General features: G+C 34.0%; 2 protein-coding genes across 4 annotated transcripts; one reads left to right on the forward strand and one right to left on the reverse strand.

Annotated features, from left to right (window-relative positions):
* Positions 1–5,594: 5,594 nt before the first annotated feature.
* Positions 5,595–7,753, forward strand: LOC115706753 (GCN5-related N-acetyltransferase 4, chloroplastic). 2 transcript variants are annotated; one of them, XM_061108476.1, is made up of 3 exons: positions 5,595–5,961; positions 6,555–6,969; positions 7,250–7,753. In XM_061108476.1, exons 1-3 carry the CDS (start codon positions 5,778–5,780, stop codon positions 7,536–7,538), a joined length of 888 nt encoding a protein of 295 aa, XP_060964459.1. In that variant the 5' UTR covers positions 5,595–5,777; the 3' UTR covers positions 7,539–7,753. The 2 variants fall into 2 exon arrangements, with proteins under 2 accessions (XP_060964459.1, XP_060964460.1); XM_061108477.1 differs by having other exon boundaries at positions 6,573–6,969.
* Positions 7,754–8,662: 909 nt separating this feature from the next.
* Positions 8,663–15,375, reverse strand: LOC115706769 (uncharacterized). 2 transcript variants are annotated; one of them, XM_030634506.2, is made up of 18 exons: positions 15,161–15,372; positions 14,193–14,417; positions 13,916–13,982; positions 13,522–13,705; positions 13,305–13,357; positions 12,692–12,780; positions 12,327–12,560; positions 11,252–11,316; positions 10,856–10,916; positions 10,640–10,757; positions 10,488–10,569; positions 10,314–10,386; positions 10,174–10,235; positions 9,778–9,873; positions 9,517–9,671; positions 9,340–9,436; positions 9,046–9,123; positions 8,663–8,957 (listed from the first exon to the last, which is right to left on the reverse strand). In XM_030634506.2, the coding sequence occupies exons 1-18, from the start codon at positions 15,165–15,167 to the stop codon at positions 8,850–8,852; spliced, it is 1,854 nt and encodes a 617-aa protein (XP_030490366.2). In that variant the 5' UTR covers positions 15,168–15,372; the 3' UTR covers positions 8,663–8,849. The 2 variants fall into 2 exon arrangements, with proteins under 2 accessions (XP_030490366.2, XP_060964461.1); XM_061108478.1 differs by lacking the exon at positions 14,193–14,417 and having other exon boundaries at positions 15,161–15,375.
* Positions 15,376–16,365: the final 990 nt, after the last annotated feature.

Genomic DNA, 16,365 nt, shown 5'->3' on the forward strand with positions numbered 1-16,365 from the left:
ATAAATTGGACTCCAAAACAGTTAGCAGCTATTTTATTGGTCATTCTGAGCGATCTAGGGGCTATAAGTTTTATGATCCCATTGTCAGAAATATTTTTGAGACGGGAACTGTAACATTTTTTGAGGATGTTGAATTTGGGGGGAGAAATAAGGTTAGAGACATTGCTTTTGAGGAGGAATTGAATTCAAACTCAGTTCCTACTATCATTTTAGACAATGTTGAGGCTTCCACACCTGTCATTGATCAAGAAATGAATTTGGAACCTCAACAAGACAATGTTAAACAACTCCCAAATCAAGATGAGGCTATTGTTCCAGAAGAACAAATTCAACACCCTCAAGAACAAGAGCCATTAAGGAGGTCCACAAGAGAGAGAAGAAATGCTATTTCAGATGACTATTTTGTATTTCTTCAAGAACATGAGGATGAAATTGGAATGATGGAAGATGATCCAATCAACTTGCATCAGGCCATGAAAAGTTCTAACTCTCAAAAGTGGATTGATGCCATGGATGAAGAGAATAAGTCTATGCAAGACAATAAAGTTTGGGAAGTTGTCCCATTACCAGAAGGTGTAAAACCAATTGGTTGTAAGTGGATACTTAAAACCAAGAAGGATGAATATGGTAATGTGGTGAGATTTAAGGCACGTCTTGTAGCAAAAGGCTATACTCAGAAACAAGGCATTGATTATACAGAGACTTTCTCTCCGGTTTCATCGAAAGACTCTTTTAGGATAATATTGGCACTTGTTGCTCATTTTGACCTTGAGTTACATCAGATGGATGTTAAAACAGCGTTTCTCAATGGCAACATTGATGAGACAATTTATATGGAGCAACCAGAAAAACTTTGTGGTTGGTGACCCAAAGAATATGGTTTGCAAATTAAACAAATCCATCTATGGACTCAAGCAAGCTTCTCGTCAGTGGTATCACAAGTTTCATCAAGTAATTATCTCATTTGGTTTTGAGATGAATATTATTGATGATTGTGTATATCACAAGTTCAGTGGGAGTAAATACATATTTCTGGTTCTATATGTCGATGACATATTGCTTGCTACTAATGATATAGGCTTATTGCACGAAACCAAGAGATTTTTATCTAAGCAATTTGAGATGAAAGATCTTGGTGACGCCTCTTTTGTATTAGGAATTCAAATACGTCGAGATCTTTCTCGGGGTATTCTTGGATTATCACAAAAGAGCTATATTAATAAAGTACTCAAAAGGTTTGGCATGCAAGATTGTAGACCAGGTGATACCCCTGTTGCTAAAGGATACAAATTCAGTCTTAGACAATGCCCTAAAAGCAGCCTTGAAATTCAGGAAATGAAAAAGATTCCCTATGCATCAGTTGTAGGGAGTCTAATGTATCTTTAGGTATGTACGCGTCTAGATATTGCGTACATTGTTGGGATGTTAGGCAGATATTTAAGCAACCCTGGTATGGACCATTGGATAGCAGCCAAGAGGGTTATGAGGTATCTTTAGAGAACAAAAGATTACATGCTCACATACAGGAAGTCAGATCATTTGGAGGTCATAGGGTATTCTGATTCTGATTTCGCTGGATGCCAAGATAGCAGAAGGTCTACATCAGGCTACATTTTCCTGTTAGCTGGAGGAGCTATATCCTGGAAAAGTGTCAAACAGACACTTATAACTTCTTCCACTATGGCAGCTGAATTCGTAGCGTGTTATGAGGCATCAAATCAGGGAATATGGCTGAGAAACTTTGTCACTAGGCTGCGTATTTTGGAGAATGTTGAAAGACCACTTAAGATATTCTGTGACAATAAATCAGCAGTGCTGTATTCCAATAACAATAGGAGCTCATCCAAGTCAAATCATATTGACATAAAGTTCCTAGTTGTGAAAGAAAGAGTGCAGAGTGGACAGATTTCCATAGAGCATATTGGGACAAACTCCATGATAGCGGATCCGCTCACAAAAGGATTACCACCCAAGGTCTTTCATGAGCACACTGCTCATATGGGTGTAGTATTACTTGAGGATATCATGATTTAGTGGGAGTTTGTATTCTCTTTGCTTTATGTTTGTTTAAGACATTTATGTATTTGGTTATTTTCTGATCAGAAATAAAGTTTTCAGTTTATTCACTCTGTTTTGTTATGTTTAAGTTTGACCTCACTTTGGTTTAAGGAGGACCAGTTGGAAATAGGCATGTTCGGTTCACATTGCATGTAATTTCCATGCTACACATCCATGATTGATCTATGTCATTTGGCTATATTTGTATATGTGACCATTGATGGGTTTAGTCATGATTGATATGACGAAAATCGCTTTGATCCTATATGGGTATAGTTGATGGACGAGATTGTTGTGAATACCTTTACATAATAGCAAATTTTGAGCTCATAAGGTTATACATTTATCAGGTAACATATGTTGCCCAAGTGGGAGATTGTTGGATTAAAAATCCTTTGTGGGCACATATGTATAATGTATATGCTATTATAAAGTGTGATACAAAATTAAGTGACCAATTATGTTATGGGTATCAAAAGGGTATTAAAGTGTCATGGAATTAATGTGTAGATACCATAAGTTAATTTATAATTTGTTGAGGGGCCAAATTATAAATACCCAAGAGTTATTCTAAGATGACTCTATAAATAGGTAGTGGTCCCCAAGAAACACTAGGGTTTCTGTATTCTCTCCTTCCCCATCAGAGAAAATACTCTAGAAAATAGTGTATTCTTGGAAGATCAAAACCTTCTTTGCAATCTCCAACAATGGCTTCAGGTTAGTGCTTCCGCTCATCTTTTATCATCTTCTTCTTCTTTAATTTAGCAAAGGCTTTATAGATTTATGATTTAGGGTTTTATATATTAAAGCACTTTTAGGAATATGTTTGGATCTGTGATTTATATATTTCTTAAGAGTTTTATAAACCCTAACAGTGAAGTGTCCTATTTGTGGGTGGAGGAGGAATCAATGGAGCACTTGTTCCTCAAGTGCAATCTAGCCTTCCATTTGTGGAGATCTTCTCTGTGATGTATTTTTTTTGTTATTGATTTCGACATTTGTATGTGGGACTAGGTCAAATTCGCATGGAGTCTAAAAACTAAGGGCATCAATGTAGATGAGATCTTTCTTTATGCTTCTGTAGTTGTTTGACACTACAATCATAATATTAATAATGTGAAACATTGTATTGACTCAATTCATTACTCTTATGAAAGATTTGAGAGCTTCTCTTATCCTTGCTTCTAGTCCAATCCTGGTGAAAGATTGGCGTCTTCCTCCTCAAGATTGGCTCAAACTGAACTGTAATGTCAAAGTGAGGTTGGAAAGCATGTGTATTGCGGTAGTTGCTAGAAACTATTTTGGAGAGGTAGTTTGGGTTAGCACGACTAGTTTGGTTTTTTAGGATGCTTTTTGTGGTGAGACGGCTGCTTGTTGCTTAGCTCTAGAAATGGCAAAGCTCAAAGGTTGCAAGTGCATCATAGTGGAGAGCGACTCTAGGGTAGTGATCAATTCTCTCAATCACAAGGTTTCTTGTTGGGAGATTGAGAACTATTCTTCTTTTTGTAATAGGCTGTCTACTTATTTTGTCGGTTGTTTATTTTCTTGCACTCTTAGAATTTGTAATTTTGTAGCCCATAATGTAACAACGTGGACATTTACTCAAAAATAGTATGGTAGCTTGTCTGTATCGTCCATTCCAACTAACTTATTTTGTAATGACTATGAGATCTAATTTCTTATCAATGAACGTTTTCATTTTTTAAAAAAAAAATAAATAAATAAATAAATGAAGGTATAATTCAAGCCCATATTTTTTCAAGAAATCAACATTACCCTCCTCAATGATAGCTATATTACTAAGGGGGCGTTTGGTATGAGGTGCTTAAAATAATCTGATTATAGGGAATATTATGAAGGAGAATATGATTATAGGGAAATGTGTAAACTGTGTTTGGCTGTGTAGGGTAATATGTAATCATATTACTGTTAATTAAATTACACTGTTTGGTTGAGTACAGGAATCTTATATATATTATTTTGAAAAATTAAAATAAAAATATTTTTTTTATTATATCTATTTAATGTTAATTACATATAAAAATAAAATAGTTATTTATTAAAGAAATATATTTATTAATTAGTAAACATTAAATTTTATTGTATTTTTTATTAATTAAAATGATCATTTCTATATATTTTATCACTATGTTATTTATTTTTGTTCGATATATTATTTATGTACATCATCTGCATAAAATTTTTGTATAATAAATATATATGTGATTGCTAATAATTTAAAATAACTCAGTTAAAAAAAATTGATCTCACAGACTAAATTTATATATCATAATATTTTATTTATAATAAATGATAATATTATTAATATTTAAATTTATTTATTAATTTAAAAATGTTATTCAAATTAATATGATGGAAGGTAATAATTCAATCATACCCTTTTTTAAGGTATGAACATTACCCTCCTCAAGGGTAGTTATATTACTAGGGGAATAACATTCCAAGACTAAACCCTCCAAACAAACAAGGTAATGTTTTATATTACCATTCTCTTACTAGGATTAACCTACAAGGTTGAAAGAAGGTAAACCCTCAAACTAAACAATGTAATATTTTATATTACTATTCTCTTGATAACATTAACTCATTCCAAACAAACTTTTATATTAATTTGAATAGTAAATACCATTTTGGACCCTGTGTTTTGCAAAAGTTACCAATTTGACCATCTATTTTGTTAAATGATAAAATAGACAATGTATTTTCCAAAGTTGTACAAATAGGACCATGAACTGATTTTTTATCAAAATAAAATTTAATTATTATCAGATCTAAATGTGTTATGACTTTATATTTTTTGTATCTGTTCGTGTTAGGAATTGTCTTTAAGTTGGTTATATTAAAAAAAAAAGTTTTTAAAAATTAAGCTCAGGGTCTTATTTTTACTATTTTGAAAAATACAGGATCCATTTTGTCATTTAACAAAATAGAGGGTCCAATCTGTAACTTTTACAAAACAGAGTCCAAAATAATATTTACTATTTTTAAATTAATAAATGAATTTAAATAACATTAGAAATATATTTCAATATATATTTAGCTTGTGAGATAGGTTTTTTTTTTCTTTGAAAAAAATTGAGTTATTTTATATCATTGGCAATAATATAATATATGGGACCAGAGACGGACCCATTAAGAGTGATGTGGGGGCTATAGTCCCACGAACAAAAATATTGCCTTTTAAAAAATTAAATGTAAATTTTTTAATTTAATAATTATAAGCTAAAATAGTAGAAAAACCCCCACTAAATTAGATAAATTTAGTAAGAGTGATTATAATGCAGCTATAAATATTTTTTTATAATAAATAAGCCCCAACAAAGTAAAAATCCTGGGTCCGTCACTGTATGGGACCCGATACTAACTTAACGAAATTTTTTAAAAATTATTTTCTTAAATTATATGATATCAAATAGTTAATTATAACAATTAATGTACGCTAATACCAAAAAAAAAATGTTAGGTAGTAATAGTATCTTCTAACAATTTTCATAAAAAAAAAAATAAGCAATAATAATATTAAAAAATCAATCTTTGGTGTCGTCTTCTCATCTGAAATTCACAATTTTTAATAATTTTTTGGAAGAGGGGTGAGAGAAAGTGAGAATCTACTGTTCTCATTCTCTGTAGAGAGAGAGAGAGAGAGAGAGAGAGAGAGAGAGAGAAGCAGAGGAAGACGAACCCTCCAACTCCAAGACATGCGGACTGTTTCATTGGGATTATCGGCATCTTCAACTGCCATTAACTGCTCTGCTACTGCAACTGCAACGCCTTCTCTTCTCAACTCTTTCAATCCCAACAAGCCAAATCCTTACCCTTCTCCTCTTCCTAGGGTTTTTAACTCCACTCATCAAATCTCTTTCCTTTCTCTTTCCAAATCAGGTACCTTACCCAATTCTCCGTTATTTTGGAAAACAAAAAGAAGATTTTTTTTTTTTTGGCTGATTCAAAGATGGTTTTTTTCTTTTTCTGTTTCAATTTCAGATTTGGAGTTGTTAACCAAGAAAAAAGTTTCCCTGAAACTAATACTAAAATATCTGCGTATAATTCTTCTGTTTAACAAAATTTCTAGCCTTTAGGATTAGATTGTGGTTCATAGCAGTTTCAATAAGCTTTGCTTTACTACTTAGTTTCTCTTAAGAAACAGCCATGTACGGTTTGCAATTGACCACAGCTTCTTTCTTAACATTTTCTAAGTAAAGGAAAGAAGAGAAAAATAAGGCTATGTTTAGTGTTTGGTGAGGAAAGAAAAAGGTAGGGAGAATAAAAAAAGATTCAATTTTTCAGTATGAAATTTTTTGTTGAGTCAGTGTTATTTTGTTTTTCAATAAAAATTTATTTATTTTTATTTTTTTAAATCCAAATTCCAGGTAAATGTCTGAGGAATAAGGGAGGGAAATAAAGTAATAGAGTGTTGGGCATTTGTAGTTTCCCACTTCAAAGATTACTTTTGGTTGGTTTATATAAGTAAGTAGTCTGCTTTGTGGATGTAGGAGTGTGCAGAGCTAGTCAAGTGGTTGACTTGTTTCCAACAGTGTCCCCTGAGATTGTTGTTCGGGAGGCAAGATTAGAGGACTGTTGGGAAGTGGCTGAGACTCACTGCAGCTCCTTCTTCCCTGAGTATGCATTCCCATTAGACTTTGTCCTAAGGATTGACAGAATTGTGGGAATGCTGGCTGGATTTTCGATTCCAAATGGTTGTAAGAGAACTTGTTTGGTTGCTGTAACCAGTAGCTCACTTGATGAAACATTCCTCTTAGGAACTCAAGACTTAAAGATTGGAGGTTTTGATGGGAAAATTAGTCTTAATAAAGGGTACGTGACTGGAATCTTAACAGTGGATACTGTGGCTGATTTTCTCCCTAGGAAAGGACCTCTCAGGCAGAGAAGGTGAGTGAGTTTTTATTAAATTTGCTTCTAGCTATAAGTGAACTTTTGTTGCATTGAGTAAATTTACTTTGGATTATAGAAATAATTTGTGAAGACTAACAACTAAGTAGAATCCTTACTATGACAGCAACTAAGTAGAAATAACACTAGGACATAATTTAATTCTAACAATCACTTAATAAATAGTTCTGCTCAGGTTTTGCATCCATTGTTAAATTTGTCTAGAGTTGTGGATAACTACAGGGGCTTGTTTTCTAAAATGTCATCCTCTTAACTACAGGACTGGCATTGCATACATATCAAATGTTGCAGTCAGGGAAAAATTTCGACGGAAAGGAATAGCTAAACAGCTCGTAGCAAAGGCAGAATCTCATGCACAGAGATGGGGTTGCCGAGCGATTGCCTTGCACTGTGATCTGAACAATCCTGGAGCCACAAAACTGTACAAGAGTCAGGGTTTCAGAAGTATCAAGGTGCCAGATGGAGCAGCTTGGCCTCAGCCAAAGACCTCTCCCGATGTCAAGTTTAATTTCATGATGAAGCTTTTGAACAATTCTACCACTGCTTAGATTCTTTGAAGAACATAGAAGAAAAAAATTGAAAAGATAATGTGAAACCAAAAAACAATATGTAGGATATTTGATATTAGCTTGTATATATTATAATCGGCTTCAACTTGCTTTGTCTGCATAATTTCGATACTGATGTGTTTTATGTGACATGAACATTTTGTCAAACGCCAAAGTTGTATAGTCATAATTTATTTGATTTAGCGTTATAGTTGTAATATTGGTACATATGTTATGTTGAGATAGGAGAATGAGGAAATGTCGTTGGCTAGCTCATCAAACATTTCATGTAGATTTTGAGAGAATGGACAAATTTAAAGCTTCTATCTCAATAATAATCGTTGTTTTGTAACTTAGCTATAAATAGTAAATACCACAGCTTCTAGTATCTTAATAATGATTGGAGCATTATTCTCCTATTTCTTTAGAGTATTTTCAATCGAGATGTAAATAAGTGATGCAAATATAAAATGTTTAAATAAGTGATGCAAATATAAAATGTAGTTTATTTTGTTAAAAGTCTAATGATTGGAGCATTATTCTCAATTCTCTCAAACTTTTCTCCATTTCTTTAGAGCATTTTCAATTGAGAGGTAAATAAGTGATGCAAATATAAAATATAGCTTATTTTGTTAAAAGTCTACACCAATGGTATGTTAAATTATGATGCAAAAATCTCATATAATCAAAAGTAATCTAAATTTACATCACAATAATGCTATACTTTTATAATTATGCTATTTTTAATATTTTACTATTAAATTTTAACTAACATACTCTTTGGCATTAAATAACTTGCATTATTATTATTTTATTATTAAATTTTACATTTAATTTTGCATTATTATTATTTTATATTTTTTAATAAATTATTTAGTGAGCATTAAATAACATATTGAATTTTACATCACATTGTAAAATATAACCCAACTTTTACTTCTAATAACAACAAGTACGATGTAATTGCCTTTAAATTTTAACAAGGGAACACAAATTGAAGATTTTAAATGTAAAACATTTTAGCTATACAACACAATTCGGGGCAATAATATTTGACCAAGATGCATTTTTGATTGTAAGTGGGCAAATCAATAAAGGAAGAGTTAATAGACAAAACTCACAACTGCTGAAACATAAAATGACATAAAAATTTCTAAAGTCTTCACTTTAGAATTATTCTATAGCCAAATGTTGGTCAACCTTAAACTTTGCAAGTGTTTTCAAAACCCTCTTAGTTACTGCAGCCAAAAAAGAACACACAAGAAGTTGCAACTTAAAGACAAGGAATCGCAGCATTTGACAAATGCTAAATTATACTTGGACGAATTTGTCCAAGGCAGATGTGTCCAAAGCCGAGAATTCCTTCGTAGCCGCAAGCACAAAATGGCCAAGCTTCACAGCATCATCGTGGCTCGATGCCTACAGGGGTTCAAATTGCATTAGCCAGAGATTAAATATTACAGCCTAGCCTAAGCAGAAAACCATATATAAGATAAGGCTTCAATACCTCAATGTTCAAAGGAAGCACGGGGTCATGAAGTGAAAGTCTGAGAAGAAACCAACCTCCGAAGCCAGAAACTCGAACCTGTTAGCAAAACAAATTGGGAAATTGAATCAAGAGCACATGTCGACAACAAACTGAAAATGTCAAAGTCACCAATGGTGGTAATGATATATAACTTTCTTAAATTCTAATAATTTAACCAATGACTGGCATCTCGATTGCTTCCAAGATAAATTTATTAAATTATATGCAAATTGGTTTTAAGAAAGTTACAGGTTTAACCCATGTCAGACTTACGCCTTCATAATTTACAGGAGCTTTTCTAAGCTTTTCATCTGCTTCAATAGAGTTCTCCAAATGCTTCAAAACTGCTTCTCCATAGTTGCGGAACGATCTGGAATCACTAATCTATTAGGTGGGTCACAATAAACTCACAGCCCATATTTGTAAACAAAAAATAATAAGATAGCATACCCTCCTTTAAGATCAGGATGATTTTGATTGATCTTTAGTCTCAGTTCCACAGCAACAGCTGGTTCCTCCAATCCTTCTACAAGATCAGTCAGTACTTTGCTGCCAATACCCTGTCCTGCAGCCCTGGCTGAAGCAAGTTTATTCAAGATTTTGACCTGAAAAAGTGAATATAATAATAATAATTAGAAAGGAAAAAAAAGGATGGAACAAACAACATTGAAGGAAAATGAAATTTGTGTATAAGTTGTGTCAATAATCTACCATGAGGTATGCTCCATCATCAAGCCAGTGGTTTTCCTTAAGAGCTCCATGACCACTAGTTTCAATTGCCAAATGTGATTCCTCGCCAATTGAGTTCTGTAACAAACGAAACAAGCTTCAATTTGAAAGGTTTAACGACACTAAAATAGTACTTTATAAACTAATGCCAACAAATGAACAATTTGTACTGAAATGAACGTTAACAGTGAGTACACACATCATTAGCATAGAATAGTGTCATTTTTAATCACCATTCTGAATTCCAGTAGTTGGAAATTTCTAAAAGAAATAAGACATGTCGTGCTTAAAAATCCGTATTCAATTGCAGAATTTTTGATTGCTTTCCAACCAGTTTAATTCTCAAGAAAACATAGGCAGCTAAGAGATATAAACTACCAAACGAATAGCTTCATCGATGACATTCTTGTAGCCTCTTTTAAAGCGGTGATGCTTCCCCCCTGCAAGGAATTTGAAATTATAATCGAGTGATATATGTTAAAAAGATAGTGTATTTCCCATTGCAGATTCTGCCTTACCAAGTTTTTTCTCAATAAATGTGGTCAGACCATCTGATGTCACACTGTCTGTAACAATAGTTGTTCCTGGATGCTAGGGTAGGGGTAAAAAAATGAAAAAGAAAAGAGCAAGATGGTTTAAAATGATGAAACAATAGCCTAAAAGAAGATTGACCATGAAAAAAAAAAAATTACTTCCTCAAGAACAATGGCAGACATTAAGGCAATCAGTCGATTCCGATTGAATTCACGACCAGTAGAATCCACAGCAGCAGATCTAAAGCAAATACTTGATTAAAATAATAAGTATAACAAGTGGAAAATGGGACTTGCAAAAAATGAGTTACCTGTCCACATCTGTATCGAAGATGATCCCCAAATCAGCCTTGTTATCAAGGACTGCCTTAGTGATAGCTTTCATTGCTGTCTTGTCCTCTGGGTTTGGAATATGATTTGGGAACATACCTGATTTCAGAACGGACTTTTATTTCAGAACATCGATCTATTATTAATTGGAAAAAAAAAAGTGAAAGAAAAGAACTCTTAAGCATTCAAGATATTACCATCTGGCTCCAGAAACTGACTACCAAATGTGACTGCCCCAAGAGGCTCAAGCACCTTAGCCTGACAAAACAACATTTTTATTGTATCAATAAAATGCACACATCACATTCCATACATTTAAGACCAGAAAACAAGTGCAAAAGCAAGAACTGTCCAATTTAAAGCAGTTCTAAACACAGTCAAATCTTCAAATCCAACTTTCATTAATTTTTTTATGGGGTGGGGAAAAATATAGCAATAGTGCTTTTTCCATGTAAAAGGCGTTATCACCATCTCATCATTTATATAATAGAATCCCATAATCAACAAATACTTTCATATAATTCTTCAAAGATAGAATAGCACAACCATGAAGATAAAACAAACTTTAAGTAAAACTTCAGATGGAAACTTACGGCAAAAAATCCCCCTGCTCCATTCCCTGCATCAACAACAATGTGGAACCCTTCCAATGGCTTCTCTGAGATTAGAAAAATGCAGAGTAAGTAACTAATATGGTCTCACCTCAAAGGAGCTGCTGCTACTAGTGAATTAGAGAGAACAAATTTGCACTGGACATAGAATAAGAATGCAGTATAGTACAGTGCACGTAACTCGGGAGAACTATATTGAAATATCTCTTAACTCAACAAATGGAGCTGATCTACTAACCAATCCCTACGTACACTTTGGGTTACTTTAAAGGCCTCCCTCTCCCAAAGACGAGAATTTTCCAATACCAAATTCTCTTTCCTCTCTACTGTCCTCAATTAGAAAGAACATATTGGAAGTGAACCTAGAATAACAATGTGATGAGAATTTAATAAAGTACACATATTTCAAGAAAACTAAACTGAAATAGCTCATTATCAGACATCCTTTGCAACTCCAACTATATTAACTCAATCTCTTTTTCTAAGACTTCAATACTCCTCTCCACCTTCTTGTAATTATTTACCCAGAATAGTGACTGTAATGCCACTTACTATATAAAAAAAACATTATCTTATTAGGTTAGTAGGCCCGGAACAAAAAGATTTATAGTACCATTTCAGTGGAACACATAGGCTGAATATGGCAAAAACCATACCTAGATACTTGAAGACCAGTTCTAATATAGATCACGCTAACTTAGGAGAAAGTTATAGAAATAGCTATTTATTAAGTGACGAATTTGGTCTATTGACCAAGCCCTACATAAACTTTGGGTTACTTCGAAAAGTTGCCACTCCCACAGACAAGAGAGATGTATTAAATAATTCTGCATAATTCTCTACTGGCCTCCCTCTTTCTTTTTATATAATCAATCAGTACAATCAGTGTAACGGATATCAACTGAGTGTTACTAATATTAACTGACTAAAAGAACAGCAAGTCCAAAATGTCGCAACTATCCCATATACACAAGCTGCCTATCACAATATTAAGTTCCTCAGATATAGCACATAGTCAGGAGTGAGAAAAGGATTTGATCAAGCATTTCAAATATACCTAAATTCCCCGCAGCCTTTCGAACTGCATTCACAAGTCCAGATGTATATACAGACATGTAATCTACTCTCTTTACTAATGCAGAAACTTTCTCCTCGGAAGAAGCCATTCCATCTTTAAATTTACTGTATATATCTGCAGCGCGTTCCAGGATGTCCTTTATATCAGGTTTTCCAAGCCCTCCAGCACTTGTGAAAAATTTGAATCCATTCCGGTTGTATGGAAGATGACTTGCTGTCAGAATCATTTGACTAGTTAGCCTTAAAAAAATACAGTAACAAAAAAGACACTAAAGGGTGTATGCCCATTTCCTATGCAGTGTAAAACATATCTATGTTATAAATCTAACAAAAGAGACAAAGCACCTGTTATCATTATGGAACCGTCAACTGGACATAAGTAAGCAGCAGAATCTGTCAGTGTGCTATTAAACATTGCTGGTGTAGATGCTAATCTGCATAAAGGAAAACAATACATGTCATGCATGACCTGTTACCGTCATGAGTGACAGAAAGACAGTAGCTTAAATGTTCTTAACGACAAAAATAGACCTCAATCAATACAAAACTGTAGACAACTAGAGCATAACATAGAATATAACCAATCAAAACATCACAAAGCAGCAAAGCAATTATCAGCCAAACCGTGGCGTTATCTATTGAGTCAAATGTAAATATAAAATTTGTAGATACCAATTGAGCATGGTGACTGGTGAGTATCTATTTGGTGTACCTTATCCAAAGTATTGAGAAAGTATTAAAAAAAAACAGAAGAAAGATTTGGGTATGATCTTTATAACCAGATGTGATATCAATGACCTAGCTAGAAAATATAAGCACTTAAAGTCCAAAGCTAGTTGAATCAAAAGTAAATTATGCATGAGTCTATCAAATTTGCAAATGGCCTACTCCAAGTAATTGTTGACATAAGGAGCTCTTCAAGTATCAACAAGAAATTTACACCAATTCGATCACTAACCCATATTGAATAACATCCAGTCCAGCACCAGAAATTCCTCGAGAGATTGCATCCTGCAAGTTGGATAATCAAACTATAATTATTAAATATATCTTTTTATTTTATTAAATAGATATAAGAAATACACAAGACCATCTCAGATCTTGAATCTCTACCTTTACACACCCCTTGGTCAAGGAATGATATACCCATTCAGCATTCAAGGAAACATACGTACCTGTAATGTTTGTGCAGATATACGAGAGTCATGACCAATAGAAACACTTAATCGCCGAGAGCCATCAATTTTCTTCTTTTCCACTAACCAAGCAGCAAAGGCAGCTGCTATTGCTTCTGCAACTGGTTCAGTGAGATTGACTGGTTCTCCCTCAACCCCAGGAATGGCAACACCTCGAATATCACTATGTAAACATCAGCAAATAAGAGTATTTATTAAGTTCTGATTACAGGAAAAAAATATTTTATGAAGGTAGAAGAGGCAGGAGGGAGATGAAGTAAAGCAATAACAGAAAAACATATATGAATTGGGTACAAGTTGTCTTCTAAGCAGAAAATTAAAAACAGTGATAAATCATATAGCACATAAAGTTTATGGAAAACTCATGTGTTACCTTCCATTTTGAAGCTTTAGAAAATCAACTTTGTCTAGAGGCGATAATGCAGTGGTAGATGGAGCCGCTGCACATAAGTGAAATAAATACACATAAGTTTCAAATGAGTGTTTTTTTTTTCTTTATAGAACTCTAACCATAAAAAGCAATTGAGTGACAACATAATGCAAAATGGAATGGGGCATATAATCATGACAACTTGAAATTTTTTTTATCAGTTGTTTCAATCATCAATTATGCACTTGATATCAACCTGTAGCGAGAATCTAGAACAGACCATTGCAATGAACAGTTCTCCGGTTAGCAAAACCACTCTGGTAATTTGATAAGTTGCGCAAATGCATGGAAGAGATGTCAGTCAATGTTACCTTCCCTCCTTGAAAGGGAAGGAACTTGCGCATATAAGGGACAAAATGGTCCCCTTGAAATTGGGTGCTGGACTGTCTGTTTTGTGGGTACCATTGTGACACAAAAACATTTTGGACAATCTTCCCTGACATTGCTGCATAAAAATTTGCCACTTAATCAGATTCATTCTTGTGTAACACACATTTTGGTGGCCTTAGATTGTCAAACAGACGCTCTAAGATTGACAATTCATCGTTCATAAGTTCAAAGAAACGATTCACTAGTTCAACTACATAAATTGCTGTGTTACCTTCTTTTTTTATGAAAGAAAAAGTAACGTAAAGAAATACAGAAGCAATGAGTGACTATTAGCTGGAGTTTTCTGAGTCATATATTTAACAAAGAAAACTCAGAAGCCCATATAAGTTGAATTCAAGTGGGAGAAGTCTCATTCAAATATTAAGTATTTCCAACAACAGACGCAGAAAAGGACTGAGAAGGTAGGCACCATCCATAACAGATAAAACGTCAAAAGACTAAAGAGGTGAAAAATCACGCACGCATAGCTAAGTGCATCATTTTAGCACCAAACTCCATTAAGAGGAGCTTAAAACAAATCTATTGATTAATAATCAAAATCCTTCTTATAGCAACCGAAACGAAAAGTAAGGCCGTGGCTAATAATAATCAAGCATCTTGAAAACATGAAAACGTCAGTGGATAGATATCAGAGTCGATTGAATTCATTTTCAATCCAGATTCAATGTCTGAAATGATTTTATTTTAAAAAAAAAACACTTTCAATTGTTCCAATTACCAATAAATCACTTGATTTCCTCCATAGCTGAGAAATAAACCACAAAAATAGATAACTAAGAAGAGATTGAAAAACTTCACCTGCCATCTGAACTAAATTCAGAATTTTTGGCCGAATCCCAATGAATATAGTAACGAGAGAGAAAGACGGAGATATCGATAGAAAGCAATTTGAAAAAGAGAAAAGAGTAGTAGTGGAGAGTGGTTAGGTGAAAGAATCTCTCGTTTTTCTACCCCAGCTCAGATGTGTTTGGCAGCCTCAAACTCAAACTCCATTGTATATAACTCCTTGACACGTGTCATATAGCATCTTCAATGGGAGCATATGTTAAGAAGAGAAATGCTAAAATGGTACACCCTGTTATGTGTGAATATAGCTATTAGTCTAACTAAGTATCGGGTCTCATATAATTTAATATAATAGTTTTTAGAGAGTATTGCTAGCCAATTAGAACGCGACATATCGAGAAATTAACAGTCACCAATAGTGCCTAATTGCAATATTTTATACATGATTTAAAAATATAATATGTTATTTTATCTCTCTTCCACATTATTTTTAACACTCTTATTTCTAAAAATGGTGGTGCAATCGATTGAGAAGATGATGAGGGATTTTTTCTGGGAAGGAGGTGACCTCTCGGGAGGGGAACATTTGGTTGATTGGAAGGAAGTTTGTAGACCAAGAAAGGACGGGGGTTTGGGAATTGGCCACTTAGATATGAGGAATAAGAGCCTATTGATGAAATGGTTGTGGAGATTCCCGTTGGAAACAGAATCGCTCTGGCATAGAGTTGTTAAAAGCCGTTATGGAATGTCGGAGAATCTTTGGGATACTAGAACGGGTGAGAGAATGACTTCTCGAGGACCTTGGAAAGGAATTGCATCATTTTACGGTGAATATTTAAACTTGGTGACCTTCAAGTTGGGAAATGGGAAACAAATTCGTTTTTGGGAAGATGTGTGGATTGGACAGAATACATTACTTAATTCCTACCCGGAGTTAGCCAACCTGGTTAGAACAACGAATATGTGCATCAAAGATATGGCAATTGTGGAGGAAGGTGGATTCAGGGTGGTAAATTGGGACTTCAAATTCAGAAGAAACCTATTGGACAGGGAAGTTCCGAGTCTGATGGATCTGTTACAACAAGTGGAACATGTGAACTTGGCTGACTTATCAATTGACAGTAGGGGATGGAATCCAGAATATGGTGGCTCTTTCTCTTGTAAGTCCGCTTTCTCTTGCTTCACTTCAGATAATAGCTCAAGGAACCTAGAATGGA

The sequence above is a fragment of the Cannabis sativa genome, chromosome 1 (genome assembly GCF_029168945.1).
Source record: "Cannabis sativa cultivar Pink pepper isolate KNU-18-1 chromosome 1, ASM2916894v1, whole genome shotgun sequence".
Classification (NCBI taxonomy): domain Eukaryota; kingdom Viridiplantae; phylum Streptophyta; class Magnoliopsida; order Rosales; family Cannabaceae; genus Cannabis; species Cannabis sativa.

What these genes read in the sequence shown, in the direction of transcription:
- LOC115706753 (XM_061108476.1), top strand. Translation starts at nt 5,778, where the DNA reads ATGCGGACTGTTTCATTGGGATTATCGGCATCTTCAACTGCCATTAAC. An exon ending in CCTTTCTCTTTCCAAATCAG is followed by an intron (nt 5,962 to 6,554) that starts GTACCTTACCCA and finishes ATAAGTAAGTAG; the next exon opens with TCTGCTTTGTGGATGTAGGA. An exon ending in GGACCTCTCAGGCAGAGAAG is followed by an intron (nt 6,970 to 7,249) that starts GTGAGTGAGTTT and finishes TCTTAACTACAG; the next exon opens with GACTGGCATTGCATACATAT.
- LOC115706769 (XM_030634506.2), bottom strand. An exon ending in TCAGTTTCTGGAGCCAGATG is followed by an intron (nt 10,758 to 10,855) that starts GTAATATCTTGA and finishes TTCTGAAATCAG; the next exon opens with GTATGTTCCCAAATCATATT. An exon ending in ATGATGGAGCATACCTCATG is followed by an intron (nt 9,672 to 9,777) that starts GTAGATTATTGA and finishes TCACTTTTTCAG; the next exon opens with GTCAAAATCTTGAATAAACT.